Here is a 22,013-nt window from a genome sequence, read left to right on the forward strand (position 1 = left end):
CACACTCACTGAGAAAAAAATGTCTTATTAGGAAACTGATTTCATAAAAACATTAGTGATTCTTGTTATTTCAATATTATAACATAATTTCTTGAAAATGGCTTGTGAAATTGCCGAAAGTATCAAGACAAATTAAAATTGAACCATCAACTAAAAAAGAAAAATCAGTACTTATGACAGCATTTATAAAAAATCTAATTTTTGTTTTAAAAGGAATATAACCAAGAGTTTAAATTTAATTCTTAACCAAAATGAATTTCATTAAATTCATTTAGTGGAACTTACATTTTGTCTTTCTCCAGTGATTTGTGCAAGTCGTACCATTTCATTACCAAAATGACTAAATGCTTCCATGAAATCCGTAAAATTATAAACATGCTCTAACTTTACAAGGCTTGCCAACACCTGAAAAAAAAAATTTAAATGAGAATAGAAAAGAAAAAGTTCAAAAACAAAGAAATAAAAACAAAATTAGGATGTTTAATAATTCAATAATTTAAAAATAATTACAAAGAGTTTTCCATTTAATCAACATGACTCATTTCAAGACACTGCTTGATTAACTCCAAGACAACATAAACTATGTATTGGATGATACAACAGATTTCGTAATTGGTGATGCATTAATCTGGAAGCTGTACAAAATCTTTTCTTGGGGAAGATGGACAAAATTAAAACTGAGAAAATTAATAGGACTAATTCAAGTACATTTTGTTCATGTTTGAAATGAACCCTGATCAGACTTTGATTAAGATGGACAAGAAAAAGTGGTCTCTATGCACTGATATTGCAATTTTTTTTCTTTTTAGTTTTCATCTAATTAAAGCTCATTTGAGAAATAGGCACACAAGATAACAGGTTCTTCACTAGCTTCATCACATCTTAACGTTGCAACAACCACAAGATAGATTTTTTAAAGCTGATTTACAAAAGGAAAACAGGTTTATGGCCTTCATTTTAAAATAATAGTATATATCTTTTTCTTTCTTTTTAACAAAGGGGTCACCACTTATCAAGGCCCGGAGGCCACTCCAGGATAAGGGTTACTGAGTGTACAGTAGTCAATAGGATAATTTCTTAGTAATCGTTAGTAGTAGAAAGTAATAGGTAAATTGGATTATTTAATGGGACGGTTCATCAAGAATTTGTTTACGTAAGACTTGAAGACAACTAAATTATAGTCGTTGTTCATGGAATCTACGTTTCTGTTTAGGCACAGATAAAGAGTGGGAAAAATTATTGACAGATACTTTGGATTTAACAGACTTGCATTCTTTATTATTTTTTTACAGTAGTTGCTGGAAGTCCTGAAAATGGTACATCTATTATGTTGGAAGCAATGGAAAAAGTGATTTCTGTGCACTACGGCAGCAGCACATTCTGGAGAGAACCACGGCTGGCTGTTAGGTTTTTGCTGGAAATTTTTTGAGGGTATGAAGCGGTCTACAATTAACCATTCTGTCAGGTCTGATACTATAAAGGACACATCCTTTTTAAACATGGAGCGCAGAGATGGATCAGATATAAATGTACAGAAGCTATCCCGGTCAGTCATAGAGTATTGAGATACTGTACAATGGAGAGGTATGTCTGAGGACTTATTACTAGTGGTGGGACGATTAATCAGAATCGTTGCAGTTGCATTATTGAAACGTAATTATAAGTTTAATCTCGAAGGTTCTATCGCGAGGTACCTAAAGTAAAAAAATAAATAAATAAATAAATAAAAAAAATTAAAAAATAATTAAAAGAAAAAAGTTAAAAGCATTTTACCCCTACACACACCACATCCCCTAAGTACCAGAACCACCCAGGTCTGCTAGCTACTAGTCAGTTTTCGAGATGACCTCGGAAGAAAGGGTCGATGCCTTCAGAGCTAAGTTAAACTCTTTATCCATAACTGTTGAAATGTATTTTGTCTTAATTTTGCCAATATTTGTGTATTAATATATATATATATATATATATATATCATTTATTTATCTTTGTTCTCTTGTTGCAGTCTTACTAAAAATTGAAACACCTTAACATTACTTATCATGTCTTATTACTCGTGTTTTAAACTTTTTTTGTTAAATACAAACCAGCCTTTAAAAAAGATGCCCCCAATCTAAAAAAAAATAAGCTGACCTCACAAGTTGCATTATTGACACATAATTATAAGTTTAATCTCGAAGGTTCTATCGCGAGGTACCTAAAGCAAAAAAAAAAAAAAAAAAACTTCCACGGATTAATATGGGAGGGGAGACTATCTTCAAATTCTATTCTAAACTGGGAATGGGCAAGGGACTTACACTAAGTAGATATAAATAAGTCCCTCTTACCATTTTTTTTTTTTTTTTTAATGGAGAGTAGATAACGCAGTGGATATGTTATCGGCAGCTCCAGTAACTCTCGCTTCTCCTTTTTTGTCCCTCAGTCCTCATTCCAAATGGGTGATGTTTCTGACAAAGGGTGAAGAAAAAGCTGCTTCCCAGGTTGGTAGTACTTTGTGAAAAGTAGTCTGAGATGTTGGAAATTTTCTGTCTCTATGTCTATCCTTGCGGCCATGTCACTAGTAAAGGTGCTGGAGGTAAACTTTTTCATCTGGGCTGACGTTAACCGCCTGATAATCAGGGACCCGAACCTTGGAATAACCACTAAGGAAGCTGTCCTATCAGCAGGTGCAAAATACTGGGGCTGCTGTATTGCCATTTGGTGAATGGATTCTGGACCATGCAGTAGTCTCTGGTGGGGCCTCTCGATGCCATACTAGTGGGTAATTGTTACGGCTTTACCTTATCATGTGCTACAAAAAAAAAAATTTTTCCCGTCTTTCCTCGCTTACTTTCCCTCTCTGTTCTGCTCTAACCAAGTATGCTGACCTGTTCCACAAACCCCAAAATCCTCAACATGAAATATCTGAAAAAAGAAAACACAAATAAACCTAGAACCCCATCCTCCTAAGTAGACCTCTACTACCATGTCTCCTTCTCCAACATCAGGGGTCTACGTTCTAACCTTCCAGAGGTCGACACCCAATTACAGGAGACGAAACCTGACATATTCTTTCTAAGCGAAACTGGAATAGGGCCGACCACTTCCCTAGATGAGTTCATAATTAAAGGATACTCTAACTTCACATCTAAATCTGACCCCCAAGATCGCCACAGGCATGAAATATGTTCCTACATTAAAGATGGTTTCCCATGTGGCAGGGATATCTCCAGAGAAGACCCTAATCTACCTTATATGTGCTTCTGGGTTGCACTTGCTTACACAACCGCATTTATATTTGCCCTCTATCGCCCCCACAACAGCGGAGTTACTGTCTTTAAGAGTATATCAGAGAAAATTGACCACATACTGTCTGCACATCCCTCGACTAACATTCACATTTGCAGTGACTTCAATGTCTATAATGTGGAATGGCTGACCCACTCAAATAAGACTGATGATGAGGGAAGGTTCTGTCATGATTTTGCCATTGCCTATGACCTCACTCAGATTGTCTGCGAGCCCACCCGTGTGCCCGATAGTACCGGTCAGTATGCAAGCCTTCTAGACCTTTTTCTATCCACTTCCCCTGAGCTATGCTCATGTTCCGTTCTATCTCCTCTGGGATCCTCCGACCACTGCGTCGTATCAGTTAAGAAAAAAATGAAATAAAATAAATCTACAGACGTACCTCTCCACCGTACTGTATACCGATACTCAATGGCTGACTGGGATAGCTTCCGTACATTTATATCTGATCTACCTCTCCATTCCATGTTTAAAAAGGATGTGTCCTCTATAGTATCAGACCTGACTGAATGGTTACTTGTAGGCATAGACCAATTCATACCATCCAAAAAATTCCAACAAAAACCTAACAGCCAGCCATGGTTCTCCCCTGAATGTGCTGCAGCCATCGCACACAGAAATCACTTTTTCCGTAGCTACCAACATAATAGATGCACTGAAACTAAAGCTGCTTTCAGAACCGCCAGCAACCACTGTAAAAGAGTAATAAAAAATGCAAGAGAACTATATGGGCAATCCGTTAAGTCTAAAGTAGCTGAGCAGCGGCTTGGTTCCCACCAGTTCTGGCAAATAGCAAATAGGATCCTGAACAGAAACGTGTGTTCTATCCCAACCATTATTAATGGACCAGAGGTCATCTCAACAGCATCCGACAAAGCCAAACTATTTGCCAAAAACTTTGCGGCAAATTCTACCCTGTGCGACGAAGGCTATCAACTCCCCATATTTCCTCCTATAACAGACAACACTCTATGCAACATACAAATATCTGTGCATGAGGTCGCCAAACTAATCAAGAACCTTGACTCCAGTAAACAACTGGTCCTGATGGTATTCCAATTATAGTGTTAAAAAAATTACAACCAGAACTTGCTCCCATACTTACGAAACTGTTTAAGCGTTGCCTTAAGGAGAAGTGCTTCCCAACATCCTGGAAAACCTCATCAGTTTGCCCTGTATTTAAGAATTCAGGTGATAAGTCATCTCCCTCTCAGTACAAACCAATAAGTCTCCTGTGTGTTATGAGTAAGTTGCTGGAATCCACAATAAATAGAGAAGTAGTCAACCACCTCAACAGAAATAACCTTCTTAGTGACACGCAATATGGTTTCCGTTCTGCTAGATCTACAGCAGATGTGCTAGCGGTTATATCTCATAGGATTAGTGAATCTCTCGACAAAGGCTTACGGTATAGCTGGAAATGTTTTCTCAATCATTAAATCATTTCTCTCAGATAGGCTCATAAGAGTAGTGGTTGATGGACAGAAATCAGAGGCCCACAGTATTAATGCTGGAGTCCCTCAGGGGTCCATACTGGGCCCAACTCTCTTCCTGATCTACATCAATGATCTCCCAAAACACATACTAAAATCTTTCGTTGACATCTATGTTGATGACACGACCATCTATGGCAACACATCAAAGGCCGTAAATGATGATGTTCTCTCTGATTCTCTCTCCTCTGATCTTGAGCACGTGGTGCAGTGGGGAAAGAGTGGCTGGTTACCTTTAATGCATCTAAGACCAAGCTCCTATCTCTACATCATAAACGCTCTGATCCCCATCTGGCATCAATTGAAATGGATGGCGCTCGTCTAGGGGAGGCCCCATGTTTTGATAAGCTTCTGGGTTTGACCTTTACTACTGATCTTAAATGGAACACATACATCAAGTCTGTGGCCAAGGTCGCTGGGAAAATGGTGGGATCCTTCTACCGCTCCAGAAGATGCTAATAATGCAATTCTCTATCTATATAAAAGCCAAGTACGTCCAAGGATGGAGTACTGCTGCCACATCTGGGCGGGAGCTGCTAAAAACAGCCTATCCTGCCTTGACAGAGTACAAAATAGACTCTGTGGCTTGGTGGGGGATGCCCTTTTCTCTACCCTGCAACCTCTTTCCCACAGAAGAGACGTAGCGAGCCTGTCGTTGTTCTATCGTTATTTCCATGGCAAGTGCTCATCTGAGCTCCATTCTCTGGTCCCCCCTCGCCAATCTTTTTCAAAAAACACCCGACTAGCTGAAACCATCGTCAATAATTTTCCCTACTCCTTATCTGTGCCTAAATCAAAACGTGGATTCCATGAACAAAGCTTCTTCCTTAGAACTGCATGGATGTGGAACGCTGATCCACTTGCCTGTTTCCCTCCCAACTTCAACCTGGATGTCTTCAAGTCCAACACAAACAAATTCCTGATGAACCGCCTCCCTAAGTAATGACACCTTACCAATTCTCCAATACTATTGCTACACAATCCCTTTGATTACTGTACACGCAATAACCCTTATCCCCGAGTGGCCATTGGGCCTTGATAAGTGGTGAACTCCATGTGAAAAAAAAAGAAAAGAAAAAGTTAATCGTAAGAATCGTATATTTTGGGGGAGAATTAGAATCGCATTGTTAAAAAATACCTTAGATTTACGATTCTTTCATTAGGATTCTCTCATATTTTTAACTTGAACTGTTTGTTTGAAGTGAGATTAATGCTGTAAGAAATTTATGATAAAAACGTCGGTACTTCTACATTTTATCGCCCAAACTGGAGGCGCCATTTTATTTCACGCACCTGTTATTGAAATCCAAGGGAGAAATCAGTAGTTTAAACTATGATCAAAGTTAGAAATAAATAACAAAAAAATTAAACAAGATATTAATTACAGAAAGAACTATGAAAAAAAGTAAATAAAGTGAAAAAGAACATATATCCGTAATTTTTTAATTGGAAATGTTTCGATTAAATTAATGAAAACAGAAAGTTTTTCATGAAACGCATATATATATATTTTTTATTAAAAAACAGAAAATGAAATGGACATATTCATAATTTTCTAAACTAGGCGACTGCCATTTGAAAACCAAAACATTTACTGTATACAAATTTATCAAAATATAATTATAAAAACATTTATTGAAACGTTTGCGTACGAAAATATAATTTTAATAAAATAATTTTGTAATGAAAGCAACATTGAATTTTTATAAAATATTTTTGTTTGTTTTTTTCAAACAAATAAATAATTTTATTGAAACATTTTTAAATTAAAGCAACTTTGAAGAGTCAACAACAAATTAATTTCAATGAAACTGAAAAATCATTATCTAGTTTAATTTTGTTATCTATTTCATGCTTCAGTCATAGTTTAAAATACTAATTTCTCCCTTGGATTTCAACTACAGGTGCATGAAATAAAATGGCATCTCCAGTTTCGGTGATAAAGTGTAGAAATACCAAAACGTCATAGAACTTATTATAACATATTTAATATGATGTACAAGAATATTATTAACTACTTTAAATATAATCTTTATTTATCTTAATGAGTTTTCTTATTCCGTCACATACATAGGTGCTGTCTGTCTGTTTCAAAACTTTGAGGCCCATGATTAGTTATCTGTTTGCACTGTTGCGAAACTTTAGGGGCCACGAGATAACATCGTTTTCATCTGTGAGCGAAGTTTATTTATGTATAAAACAGACTAATTACGTTAAGTCCATGAAAAAGTTGATGAATACTTAACCTTTAGAGAAAAAAGATTTTACAGTGCTCTCATTGCGAGTAAATCATGTTAAAATCAGTGGTTTTTCCAACTCGTAACTAAAAAAAAAAAAAATTAAATTAAAAAAAAAAAGTGGGGGCGCTTATCTTTTGGCAAGTTTTTTTTTTTTTTTTCGTACCGACACTCTTACATTAGTAAATGAATGAAAAATCTCATTAGTAAATGAAAAATGTCTTGTCAATTTTAAAAAAAATAAATAAAACAAGCAAAGTCAAATTGGTGCAGCTGAGATAAGTAGGTCCAGCAGACGAGCCTCGTTCTGAAAAATGTGAAGTTAAGTCACGTGAAATGTGACACCAGTGCTTCTACCATTATTGACCCTTTGATGGATATAGAAAGTAAATTAACCTCTCCAAATTTTTTTACAAAAAAATTTGTTGAACTGCTTTATACAAACAACCATTTGAATTTTGCTGTTTAAAAAAATCTGTTTTCCTTGTTACGTTGACGTATCTTGCCTTTATTTTCACTTGTTCATTATGTTTATAGTAATAAATGTTTGAAATTCCTTCGAATTTTTTTCTTTCTTTAATTCTTGGAATTTAAATTTTGTTTTTTTTTTACTTTTAACTTAACTGGCTTTTATATTTCACCATTTCGTTTTTTAGTAAAAAATGCTTAACCGACCTTGTGTCTAACTCTGCCCTCGTGGGAAGGCAAGTAAATAGGAAGTAATATGGCGGCTAAAAAACTGTTTTCGACCCCAATAAAAGCATTAAACCCTAAAGAATTTTTGCCCTTGTTGTTCTAAGTTAACTAGTCACTACTTGTGTTTCAAACTTAAGAAAAAAACGCTTTAAAATAGTAAAAATACTAAATCTTTTTCGTTATGGAAGGGTGTTTCAGGCGCCCCTATTATCCCAAAGAACCAGCTATATAAACACTCCAATATTTTTCAATGATTATTTTTTTAAAAATTCTTTACAATCAATTTTTATTTAAAATTAAGAAATTATTTTCTAAAATATTTTGTTTATATATGTTTACATTTAGTTTTTAAATAAAATTAAGAAATTTTAAAAATATTGTTTATATACATCTTCATTCAAAAAGGTTACTTTTCAGTAGCTTCACCGGTTGTTAACCAAAATTTTCTGAATGTGAGAATGAAGCTCGTCTGCAGACCCACTTATTTCAACATCAGCCAATTACCAAAAATGTACTTTGGGGTTTGTTTTACTGTACACCTAGATTCGAAAAAGTTGTCACAAAACAAATATAGAACAAATAAATGTTATCAAAGTTACTTTTCTACCTAACTGGATATGTTTTTAGACTTTTTATTTAATGTAACATGTTTATTCAGCTTGAAAAACATACAGTGTTTACCGATGGATAGGAAACCTAAAAATGGCACCCGACTCTCTCTTTGACACAGTAAGTTTGGGAAAAGGAATTAAAAATAAAATAAAAACTATGACAAATACTGAAATACTGTTAAAAACTCACTCAATATATGTTACCGTGACATAGGCTGACATATATTTGGCGTGTTTTTAACAGTATTTTGTCTAGTTTTTTTTATTTATTTGTTCTATATTTGTTTTGTGGCAAAAATAAAAAGGTAAATTTAGACCTTAAATAAGAATAAACATTAAAGGACGATAAGTATATAATTATAAAATAAAAATAAATATAGAAATAAACCAATTTATTTAGATTCAAAAATAACATTACAATTGTTAAAAATATTTTTAAAAAGTCAAATAAATAAATAGGAATAATTTGAGACAATTGAATATAAAAGGCTAAAAATTTAATCAAAGATTTAGTTTTTAAATTTCATTTAGAAATAAGAATATTCTAGAAAGTGGAATAAAAATCAGTTAGTGATTGAAGCTGCAAAAAAAATAATTTTAAAGAGTTATCGAAGATAAAGAGAAAAAAAAATGAATATCAAAAGATAAACAAAACATGTTATTTCCCTTGAAATTTGATGTTATTGTATTTTTGTTGAATTAATCATGACTTACGCTTTCTTTATATTTTTTGATATATAAAATAACTCCTGAAATTCATTGTTATTAATTTCATGGAGCATGTTTAATTCCTGGTTAAAATATTTGTTTTGACTTATCTTCAATGAAAGAAATTTTACGAAAAAAATCAAATCGTTTTCGATATTCCTTTAATTGTATTTCCACTTTTTTGCTGTACCAAATTTTTTTGCTACACAAAAACTTTCGATTATATAATGGTATATTTCAAAACAACAATTTCACAAGAATTGGAATCGTACTTTGTATCAGAATCGTTTATCAACATTTTCCTGGAATCGGAATTGGAAAAAATTTAGGAATCGTCCCAACACTACTTATTACATTTCATTTTTATCTTAACTGATACAACCGAATGGTTTAGGATCCCAGTGGAGACAGAAGATGAACATAGCTCAAGGCAAGTTGTGAGAAAAAGGTCTAGAAGACTTGCATACTGACCATCAGTGCTGGGAACACGGGTGGGTTCATGTTTCTTCCAGTCGGCAGGTGTATTCAGAGCCACCAATTGGCAAGCAAACTCATCTGGTAGACGACAATAGATGTACACAAACCAGCAAGGTTTCTCTTGAGCAGAGTTGCTTTTATGGCTGAAATGCTTAAAGCAGATGATGGCATTGGGAATCCTGGTGGAGAGTCTGAATGTGCCAAAAGCAGTAGAGGTCAAAAGCTTAGAGTTCGTGGAGAGCCTCTTTGCGTTGGGGCCAGGTTTTGCAGCCACATAGTTCAAACAAGGGCCTTGGCAGATGCGAGTTTTGGTGAAAAGTTTGATCTTCTAGCAGGATTAAAGGTGCTTTTGAAGACAACAGAAAGCAGCCCAGGCTTGACCAATTTACATGAGAATCTCATCTTTCCCCTGACTTATAATTGTGAAAGTTAAATCAAGGTAATTAAACTGATCAACCTCATCCAAATTTCCCGTTGAGAGCCAGTGTGATTGTTCTGTGGAGGAATGTTGGCCAAAACGACTGTTACTGTGTTCGCATTGATTTTCATGCCCATTTGCTTGGCCGCACTATTGACTGTATTCAGCGCTTGTTGAACTTCTGTATAGGATTTGTTAATTGCAAAATCAAGATCACATATTGTGCAGTCATACCCAGCTTTTGCACCTGAGAACATTTTGGAACTTCCATGAGTAAAGTTGTTTTTGCATGAATTACAAGTCTGCAGAACACAATACCACAGAACTGCTTCTTAACTAATTACCATATGGTTGTTTTCAAGTTTAATGTTAACAAATTCTTGTTCAGCTATCCTCTTAAATAATCAAATGCTTCCCAGTTTTAACAATTATTACCAATTCTCATAATGTCTCACTGTTCACCTGACAATCTCATTAACTTTTATCCTCAAGTGGCTTTTGGACTTTAAGTGGTAACTCCTTAGTACATAAAAAAAACATTAGAAAACAGCAGTCTTTGGAGTTCACATAAAAATTGTTCATTTATAAACTCTTAGATTATTCATACTTTTTACTTCTCATGCCTTTTTATTAAATTTCCTTTAATATTTTTGAAATGATTAAAAAAACATTAATTCCTGGTTCACATCTTATTGATTCTGGATTTAGGATGTAGGATATAAAGAAACATTTACAGTTCATTACAGCTGCTAAGATAACAGAAGGGCCTCTTAATCACTACCTTTCACCAGCAATCACTACATCACTACTTTCTGGTCATGTACATACTATCAGATTTTTTTTTTTTTTTTTTGTTTAATGGCATATCAACCTTTTGTGGGTTATTTAATGCCGAATCCAGTTATTTTGGGAATAGTATTCGATGTTGTATCCAGTTATTTTATATGAGATTTTTATTCTTCAAGCTCCTTGTATTTTCAATCGTTAGTTTGTAGCTTTTGATTTGGTTCTTTTATACTGGATTTGTCATTTTTGTTCTCTGCCTTGCAGAATACGATTGGGTTTTGCGATGGGAGGGGGAAAAGGGTTACAGTATTATTAAGTCCTGTATTATGAATGTAGTTATATTGTTGATAGTGTTTTATATTCAATTGTCTTCATTCTTAAGGAAGGTTTCTTGGAGATAAATAACCAAAGGATTTAAATTTGGTTTGCAACAATAAAATTTCATTGTAATTTGCCTTCAATCCATAGCAATTCCATTAGATTTTCTTGTAATTCATGAGGATTTTTTTTTTTGGTTTGAGGAGTAACTTCAGTTTCCATGTCTTCTAATTCCATAAATCTATTTGTAGTAGTAGTAGTGGTGGCTTCTGTTTGTGGTAATTTCTTTATATTATTTTGTTTTTTGGCAGATGTATTTTTTGTCTGTTTTTCAAGGGTGTTTTTTTCACCACGGGGAAGACGTATTGGTGACCTGTGTGGTCTTTCTTTTACTGATTTTGTTTGATGATATGTTTGGTTTGATTTCATTTATAAATTTGGGCTAGTCGTTTGGTCCCAATTGTAACAATTTGTTTATTAGTATTTCGTATTTGGAGTCTTGGTTAGTGATGTTGGATGATATACAACTTGAGGTGACTTGAGAGTACGTTTTTTCCTTCATGCATCCATCTATTTTCCTGGCTTCGAGGAAGATGTTTTTGGTATGTTTTATTGACACTACTTCCTTTTCTTTCTTCCAGATTCTGCATGCTCTAGCATAAGCAGGATGGTTTTCTCCACAATTTGCACATTTGCAATCAAGATTGCAGTCATTGACAGTGTGGTCTGGATCTCTCTGGCCACATCTGCCGCACACTACTTGTCCCCTACATGCATCCTCATGGTGCCCAAACTTCTGGCATTTAAAGCACCAAAGTGGGTTTGGTATAAAGGGTTCAACTTTTTCATCGTTAGACCCAATTTTGATTTCTTTTGGGATAGTGAGTATATCGAACTGCATAATGTAAGTGTTCGTATGTATAGTCTGATTCTCTTTTTTTATTGTAATTCTTTTAACGTTTATTACTCCTTGGTTTTTAAGTTCTTTTGTTATCTCTTCAGTAGTGCACATTGATAGGTCTTTCGATTTTACTACACCTTTGGATGTATTCAGATTCTTGTGTGGATAAGTTCTGATATTTATGTTGTGGAAAGTTTTCATTCCTAGGAGAAAAGTGGAATGTTTTTCTCTTTCCACTTCCACCAGTAAGGTTTTATTTTTAAAGTTTTTACATTTTTGGGGGCAATATATGCTGATATAATTTTATGTATAATAAACAGTGATAAGTCAGTTATTTTAGTTTCTTCAGTGGATTCCAATACAATAAATTTTGAGGATGTTTGATGCAGTTCATTATCTGAACTATCCGAGTCGACGTGTTGGCGCTTGGAGTTTTTATACTTGGCCATATATATATATATATATATATATATATATATATATATATATATATATATATATATATTTTAAATTCATTGTTTATGCTCCCCACTCACATCGGAGTCCAATATTGGGGCATGTTAAGGGGGAAACCCATTCGCCTTGTCATGCCAGGGCTACATAAACAGTATATATGTTCCAAATGGGAGCCATGAGCACCCATAATCCTTTAGTTACACAATCCAAGTCATTTGTGATAACTTCCAGCACTATACAGCCATGTCATGACTTTAATCATTTGGCACATTTGACCCTAGCCACTGCCTTCTAACACATGGAAAAGAGGGGAAAATATGTATATAGTTTACAGTGGTACAGGGTAGAACTGTATTTGTTACGGTTTAGAGGAAATTGATAGAAAAGTAGATGTGTTAGGGCTTGAGTTAACTAGCCGATTGATTGGATCGGGCTCCTCTGACTGCCCGTCTAGCTTTGTACGAGGCCAAAGTGAAGTGTTGCAACTGATATCTTTAATTTCCCTAGATATCGGTTGCTCAGCAACCAGGATCCTTTTCCGAGTCATTATGGGTCACCACCCACGGCCAACAGGTGGCCCCTTTGAGAGGCTTTTAATCTCTGCAGGGGGACAGTCGCTGTATTCTAATGCCCCACTGAAGGGGTTGGGAAGTAGGGGGAAAAAGGGAAGGGGAAGAAGGCTGTTGTTTTTTGTTTTTGCAGAACATAATTAAGTTTTACAAAAGAGAAAACAAAAACAGAAGTTTAATGTAGGTGCATTTTGTCTCAGGAAGCCAACAGACAGCCTGATCTGGTAGCACCAGATTATCAGATTTGCAAAATAAAGTGGTTGAGTCGTTTTGCATTCAGAATTTATATAATTTTCAACTTTGACTTTAATTGGTTATTATTCATAAACCAACATGTACTTCCTCACTGGCATCTGAAACATGAAGTAATCTTGTCGGATTTTTTAAGTCAGACCAAAAGAGCAATCTGTCTAACATACCAATATTTGATTCAGATTAGCCTATTTTTTCAGTGCTTTCCTCTATGTTATTGGCATAATTGGCATGTTTTTTTGTTTTTCTGAAAATATTTATTTTGGCAAAGAAAAGTGTTAAAGTGGAGATATTTTGCTTTATCTATGCCCTTAAAAATTTTTTTTTAACATTTTCCTACCTATTTTTGCAAATAAATTTTTATCATAATATTAAGTAAAATAATTTTATTCTAACTTCTTACATGCTTGGTGTATATTATTTTTTAATAATACAAGTGGATTTCCTTTATCACCTTGAACTTATATAAATAATAGCAGGACCTGTTAACCATCATTGCCCAGTGGAAGCATGCCCCCATTCCTCATAAAAAAATCAAAGTACAACTGTTGTTGTTGCCTAACCTCCAACCTCCTTATGTTAAGAACGACTTTCAGAATGGACACCCCCAACTTCCCCATGTTAAGAACAGCTTTCAGAATAGACACCCCAACCTTCTCATGTTAAGAATGACTTTCAGAATGGACACCTCCAACCTCCCCATGTTAAGAACAGCTTTCAGAATAGATATCCCAACCTTCTCATGTTAAAAACGACTTTCAGAATGGACATCTCCAACCTCCCCATGTTAAGAACGGCTTTCAGAATAGACATTTTGTGAGGGGGTGGTTGTCAAAATATTTGCTCCAAATTTAACCTTGATAATTGTTGTCAGGATACTCACTTGCATAAACCAACAAAAAAAATAGGGGGGGGGACAGTGTCGGTGGATAGAATTAGATGTGTTCCTCTCGTGTGATTTAAATGGCATAACATGGGTCTTTATATCCCATAAACTACTTGTATCTGCCAAATATAGTCATCAATGTAAAAAAAAGTGTGAAGGTGGAGCTAAGGTAAAAATTTACATACAAAAAAACAAAACAAACACAAAGATAATGTATATGCCGTGTCGATAATGAACTCGGAAAAAAGAAGTAAACAAAATATTGCACAAAAAGTATAATTGATCTAAAATTAAACATTTAACAAATAAGTGATCTCATAGGCAAAGTAATTTAGTTTAAAACCTACCAGCATAAAATATTGGGGCATCAACTTAATTTTAAGCAGTTATTGAGTTATAAAAACAAAATGTGGACAAGATAAATAACATGATTGAAACTAAGCTAAACGTAGGAAAATAATTTAAATCACCCACATTTAACGCAAATGTAAAAAAAAAGGAAAAAAAAAAGATAATAAAAATGACCCACTACAAAACAAAGAGAAAAAAAAAAGCTTATGTAAGGTTCACTAAGCCGCTCAGAAATTAAAAAATAAACAATGGTACCCGTACATTTTTTTTTTTTGCTTTTCAGGGTTTTTTTTTTTTTGTTTGTTTGAGGGAATAGTAGCATGTTGTTAATGTATCGGTAAGTGTAAGGTTATCAGTATGTAATTTTCTGTTTATGAGTAGTTATTATGGTTGTATTTGGTTTATTTTTTTTAAACAATTGCCTCTTGTAGATAGTGCCACCATATTTGAAAAGTTCTGGAGCGTTTTTTCATGTATTAAGATTTAGATTCCGGAATAATTGAATCATCAGCCAATGAGAATGGGCAGAATTTGAGAAGGAAAAAATTATTAGTTTTGAATCAGGAAATGGAAAGAGTATGTTGTGTCTATGAGTTTATGATTCAGTTACGAAGGGTACAAGCACAATATTTCCTCCCAGTCCTAACTGGGGGCAGTAGGAGGACTTAAACTACTTCCTCTAAAGATGGTGCAATTGTGATGGTGTTGCTCTTACGATAGAAAGTAGGATTTTGTTATATCGACTAAATGTGTCTAAAATGTCATTCTAAAGTTACATAAGATAGTGGCTAATATTCTAGACATAATAAATTTGTATGTGGCATCTGTTTTTGCAAGCCTGTGGTACTTTGGTCGAAAGGAGAATTTCTGCAAATATTTTATTGTATATGGAGATGAAATAACTTTTTACTTGTTTAGTACATATAATGGTTGTTCACATTTTTACAACATTCTCTAAAAGTTTTCTTGTACGCTTCAAATTCTGTTAGGATTACTGCATCACTAATACCTTCAAAACCGAAATGAATCCACCCTAGAAAGAGAATGGAAAAATTAGATTGTGAAACCTTGATAGGACAAGGAGAATTCCAATAAACACTTGAAACTACATAGGTCTAACACATAGCACACAAAAGATGGATGGCATTGTGGTGATGGATGAATGGGAATTATAAGATATACTTGATAAGCAGGTCTCAATTCTAAGATAATTCTGAAAAATAATTTATTCCTTCTCCCACCTCTTACAAATTCATTACAATAATAGATTTTGAATACAATACTTACGCGATCTTTGGCTGCCAGCAGCTGCTTGACCACAACTTTGTCTGCTAACAACAACACTCGAGTGATGGCTGACAATAATTGCCTAGCTGCTCGGACCATAGCCGTTTTTTCTTTAAAAGATTTTACATGGCTAGGACTTGCCTCTGGAGTAGCAGTCACCTTCTGAATACTGGCACCTATAAAATTAAAAACAAAAAAATCTTTTTAGACAGCTATAAAACGTTTATTATTTCAGTAATATTCTACAAGGCAGTAGAGCGGACGAAAAAAAAATTATCAAGAAAAAACTATATATATATATATATATATATATATATTTGTAGTCATCGACATACAGTCCTGTTTCGTTGTATCACAACTCATCAGTGCCGCTAGACTAGCATCGCTCCTTAGCCAAGGATTGAACCTAGAACCATCGTGTTGACAGTCGGCAGTTCTCCCACTCAACCATGAAGGCGATGCCCATAAATAACTCGTCGGAATGTCTATTAAAATGGACACCCGCCATCACTTTTATAGTGCTCAAATCGCCTGTTTGTAAACAAACAACGAGCTTCGCATTTTTCAGACAATGAAGTAGCGGGTGAGATTATTTACAATAGTGCTCTACCCAAAGAGGGGGGCTTAAAATATATTTGTAGTCATCGACATATATATATTTACTTGAAAGTGAATGAAGTTTCCAACAGTTATTTATCATTTAAGGTGAAAGAAGTGCGAATGATAAATGAAGTAATAGAAGGAAAATGACATACAAATAATTGAGAGGTAAAAGAAGAGAGAGATAATATATATAAAAAATACTGATTCAAAAGGTTACAGGTAGTCTATTATTTTATCTAGAGTATAAAGTTATTCTTTTCAGGCTCAAATCTACAGTAAATACACATATGCTGCAATTCCTTCAAAATGCCAAAAAAAAAAAAAATGTAAGTAGCAAGTGGGGGAATCAACCCAGGTGATAGTAGGTAGGCAGGTTTGAACCTGTAATGCAAAGGAGCAAAAGAAGTTTAAATAAAACATAACGTCTTAGCTGATGTGTCCATTGCAAAACCGGAAATCGCGAGCATTGCAGGGTCGGAATCGGAGGGAGTCGGAGGTTTTAGCTGGAGTCGGAGTCGGAGTCGGATTTCTAAATGTACTAGGAGTCGGAATCGGAGTTGGAGTCGGAATTTTTTATCCGACTCCTTAAGTCCCCCCCCCCCAATTTTTTTTAAATGGTTTTCCTGTTTGGTTTTACCAGTTGCACAATTTAGCAGTTTTTATTTTTTGAGATATATTATATTTTGTACTGTCCTGCAATGCTTCTACTTCATCAAGATATTTTGGTTTATCGGATCACTGCAAATCTTGTCTGGACAGCTTTTTTCGCTTTGGTTGTGACGTCACACATGATCAATGAAAAGTCTGTCTTTGAGTGAGATCACTGTGGATAACAATCAGATTGTAACCCAAAAGTTATCCAGTTCCTGAATGGAATTTGGCAATTTGATTAGTCCAGGATCGATCTGGAATAACAATCTTATCCCCCCAAAAAATGGGTATAAATCAATTTGTGTTGCCACCATGTGACAACATTGTATATGATTAACTAATCTAAACAAAAATAGCTGATTATCGCTTAAACAGTGCATCCCAGTGATTTTTCTTTTCCTTCATTTTCGGTAGTTTATCACATTTTTCGTTAATAGAAATATGCTAGATTTTTGTTTTTGTTTTTGTTTTTCGTACAAATAATTTTTAACATTTAAACATTTCCGTTCTCTTATTCTTTATTCTGTATCATGTTCGCTTTTTTTGTTGTTTTGTTTGTTTTTCCGATTTAAAAAAAGTTATATTTAAACAGGGTTATTACGTTCGCAGATTCTTTATTTTCCATTTTGTTTTGATTTACCCCCCTCCCACCTCTAAACACCCGGGAAGCGCTGGGTACCCTCGCTAGTTAAACAATAATTCTATGTTATTTATTAGTAAAAATGAATGCCTGAAAATTTTCTGACTTCAATAAATAGCTGATGTTTATAGCCTCAGCGCAGTCAACATAAAAGATCAGAATTTAAATATTTTATTTTTTTGTAGTTTAGGGTGTTGACGTTTAGAAAAACATAACAATGTTAGAAAATATCGGATTCAAAATTCTTTAATTTTGGACCACTTTCCATGCAATGAGCCGAATATACAACTTTCCCGAGTCAAGGCAAGTTGATTTAAAATCGACCTACCCTATTACTGGTATGTGGAAGAATCTCAAAAACCCTACATATGTATTTATTTACGTTTTTATAGGTTTACAGAAATTGATTAAAGCAAACAATTTTTACATTTTGAATTAAACATCTTTTTTTTTGACAGATTTACAGAAATATATAATTTTGAAAATTAGTTGCAAAACTTGATGCACCCACAAGATGGCTTCAAAACGTAAATCTACCGTATTTGACCATTTTAACTTAACCAGTGATTTCAAGCATTATGTATGTCAGTGCATAACAACCCGAGACGATGAAGAAACAACTTGTGGTGTTGAAATTAGTGCTTCTGGTGGTGGTACTATCAAAGGCCATGCTCCTACTCGTGCTTCTAACTTAAAAAGACATTTGGAGCGCTGCCATCCTAGCATCTTTAAACTTGTTCAACAGAAAGACAAAGGCTCATCTAATACACCAACCACATCAAAATCTAAAACTTTGATTACTGAAAAGAACCCTACCACAGCATCACTTACAAGTTGTTTTGTTAGTAATAAAGTGACAATCTCAATGGCTCCAGCTGAATTAAAAAGGAACATCGTTAAGATTATTGTTCTCAACAGCATTCCCTTGAGATTCTTTTCTCGGCCTGAAGTGTTAGCACTGATTGGTGAAGTGGCACGAAAATTAGGAGTGGCTCTAAACAGAGATTCCATAAAGAAATTAATTATTGGTGAATATGAGAGCCAAAAAAAACAGCTAAAGAGAAAACTAAGCAATAAGTTTGTATACTTGAAAATGGATGCATGCATACACCATCATGTTAATTATTTTGCTGTTTATGTTAGGTATGTGGATTAAGGGAAAAATATGACTAAAACCTTGGCCATTAAAGACACTGAAGCCCAACATTCCAGTAACTTCTTAAAGCAATTGGTAAAAGAAGTGTTGCAAGACTTTGGCATTCAGAAAGACCATGTATTATGCATTGTCACAGATAATGCGTCTAACATGCTGAGTATGGTAAAAAAAACTGAATGAAAGAGAAGATTCTAGTGTTACAGAAGAATGTGCAGCAGAAATTCAGGAAGAACAACCTGGGCCAAGTCACAGTAGACAGCCAATTGACTGGGATGACTTAACAGAGAAGCAAGAGGATTTTAATTTCTTTGAAGGATTTGAGGAGACACCAAATTCATTGGATGCATTTGGTGATGTAGCAGCCTGCATTTCAGAAATTGAACACCAGCGTTGATGTGTTCATACACACCAACTTGCAGTAAACGATGCTCTTAAAGAGTATCATTCCAGTTATCTGATAGCAAAAGTCAGAAGAGTTGCTATTTCAGCAAGAACTCCGAAGATTGATGACATTCTTAAAGGAAGAGCTGGAAAAGGAGCCATATTAGACCAAGTAACTCTCTGGGGTAGTACTTACAACATGGTAAAACGGCTTGTTGAATTGAAGCCGATTCTTATCGATATGGCAAACCCAGATGTCAGTTTTTCAGAAGCACAATGGATTCAACTTGAAGAACTGGAAGACCTTCTTAAGCTTCCTTTTCAAGTGACTAAAAAGCTTCAAGAAGAGGACCTCACTCCAGGAATGTTCTTGAAAGAATGGAAAATGTTAGAACATTCCTTATCCAGGCGTGGTGCTTTGCTAGCAAGAATAATGTGCGAGTCAATGCGTCAAAGAGAAATACAACTGCTTCATAATAAAATCCTACTGGCTGGAGTATATGTAGACCCAATGAATAGAGTGTTGTTATCTGACACTCAGAAAGATAAAGCGAAATCGGCACTTTGTGATCTTGCTGTGAGGATTTCGGGCTTACATTCAAAGGCATCTACTAAAGATCCAGGCACTATTTCAACCACAGACTCAGAGGGAACCTGCGATGAAGAGGATTTTGAAAAGCTTTTGGATCAAGAAGATCATAAAGCAAGGTCAAAGCAGCGTAAGTTACAGAAAGCAGCTAAAACGCTATCTTCAGTGAATAAAGCTTTAGCAAGTTTCAAGCTAGACTTTCATGCTGCATTACAGCAAGTAGAACAACTAGATAGAAAGTCTAAGTTAAATGTTCATGTAGCTATAAAGCAGTACTCTGCGATAGTGAAAGAATCTGCAATGTTGGCAGCAGCACTTCCTCCAACATAAGTGAGTGTTGAACGTTTGTTTTCAGCGCTAAAGGGAATCAGGACAGACCAAAGGGCTGCAATGAAAGAGAAGCTCACTGAAGCCATCTTGTTTTTGAGAGTAAATTATTAAATTCTTATTTGCAACTTTCAATTCTATGATTATAAATAAAGCCTATTTTTTATGTTTACAAATAAGACATTTTTATAGATTGATTTTTTTTCCTAATATTGTGATAGAAGATTTATGAGAATGGACAAATGCAATAACATATGAGTTTTTTCGGGAGAGGGTACAAAGGAAAAAGAAAATATATAGCTTGAAGTGCAACTCTGCTATTATAGATTTGAATATGCTGATAGGCTGGTAAATGATCATGAGCATAAATAATACCATTGTGTATTATATATATATATATTAAGTAATGTGATTAATAATTTAAAATTCAAAAATCAAATTATAATTAAATTAAAATTAAAAATCCGTTTCACAAGAAGGAACAACAACAAAATCAATTATCTGTACGATCGTTTCGGAAAACCGTGTTTTTATTGTGGTAGACATCAAGTTGCGGACAATAATTATTACATATACTAAACAAGGTCTCCTCGTCAGAAAATTTTAAAGGGTTTTTATTAAATCTAAAAGACACCATAAATAAACCTAGCATTAAAAGTAGTGCAGATGTATCTTTTAGTTTTTCGCTTTTTGAAGTCAGGAACTATGGTTAAAATACTCATATGTGATGTTTGCTATAGCTTTTCACCTTATTGAATGATGAATTTTAAAAGGGGGACGCCTGTGCAATAAATTATTTCCGTTAGCGTACTTTTGATTTAAAGACGCCACGGTTTATATTTCGAATGTTGTTTGTATTAAAAAACTATATGTAATAATTATTGTCCGTAACTTGATGTCTACCACAATAAAAACACGGTTTTTCCGAAACGATCGTACAGATAATTGATTTTGTTGTTGTTCCTTCTTGTGAAACTGATTTTTAATTTTAATTTAATCATAATTTGATTTTTTAATTTTAAATTATCAATTACATTACTTAATATTGAATTAGCTCTAGGATATTTACCTATCGAGCTTATTATATATCTAAATTACAACAAGCACTTTTTCTTTCCTGTATTTAGTGAAACTAGTAATTTCACTGTTACATTAAAATACACTCAGCTCTTTAGACTATTGTTCTAATCTCCTTTAAATATATATATATATATATATATATATATATATATATATATATATATATATGTATATGTATATATATGTATATGTATATATATATGTATATATATATGTATATGCATATATATATATGTATATATATATATATGTATATGTATATGTATGTATATGTATATGTATTTATATATATGTATATGTATATATGTGTATATGTATGTATATGTATATGTATGTATATATATATATATGTATGTACGTATATATATATATATATATATATGTATATGTATATATATATATGTATATGATATTTCAATAATAAGCAATCTATGCTACTATAGCCCTTTATGGCTTTTTCTTGTTTTACCTTTGATCCTCATTCCATAAAGGCAATATTATCTTTTAAAATATTATTCTCTGTATAATGTCTTTATCCCCCTCTTCTGATGAAAAGCGTTTCACTTCGAAATGCCATAGCCTAAAGAGGTTTCCCTATCCCTAAATATTGTATTCTATTTTGAACTGATAGCATAATAAAATTTAATTGTAAACTTTTTATCCCTTTGTTATCTAAACTTATTCTATAAAGCTGGTTGAGTTTATATGTGAGTATATTTATCATGCAAGTGAATGTTAAACGTCGAAAATGATATACATGAAAAGTAATTATAAAATGCATGCTGAATAGATGTGGGAGGCTGGTATATGGATCTGCAAAATAGATTTTCACATAGGGTCAAGGAGTCGGGAGTC

At 34.0% G+C, this 22,013-nt stretch overlaps 1 protein-coding gene across 4 annotated transcripts in view; it reads right to left on the reverse strand.

Moving 5' to 3' along the window:
- Nucleotides 1-22,013, reverse strand: part of LOC145254563 (alpha-catulin-like) — a 709,135-nt gene that overhangs the window by 267,818 nt on the left and 419,304 nt on the right. For all 4 annotated transcript variants that reach the window (XM_080113145.1, XM_080113148.1, XM_080113146.1 and 1 more), the window contains 2 exons: nt 15,732-15,907; nt 286-405 (listed from right to left, as the gene is read on the reverse strand). In XM_080113145.1, the coding sequence (XP_079969271.1) occupies nt 286-405; nt 15,732-15,907 (296 nt within the window). The remainder of the gene's footprint in view (nt 1-285; nt 406-15,731; nt 15,908-22,013) is intronic.

This window comes from Euprymna scolopes, chromosome 30, assembly GCF_053919585.1.
Source record: "Euprymna scolopes isolate OS-2025 chromosome 30, ASM5391958v1, whole genome shotgun sequence".
Lineage (NCBI taxonomy): Eukaryota > Metazoa > Mollusca > Cephalopoda > Sepiida > Sepiolidae > Euprymna > Euprymna scolopes.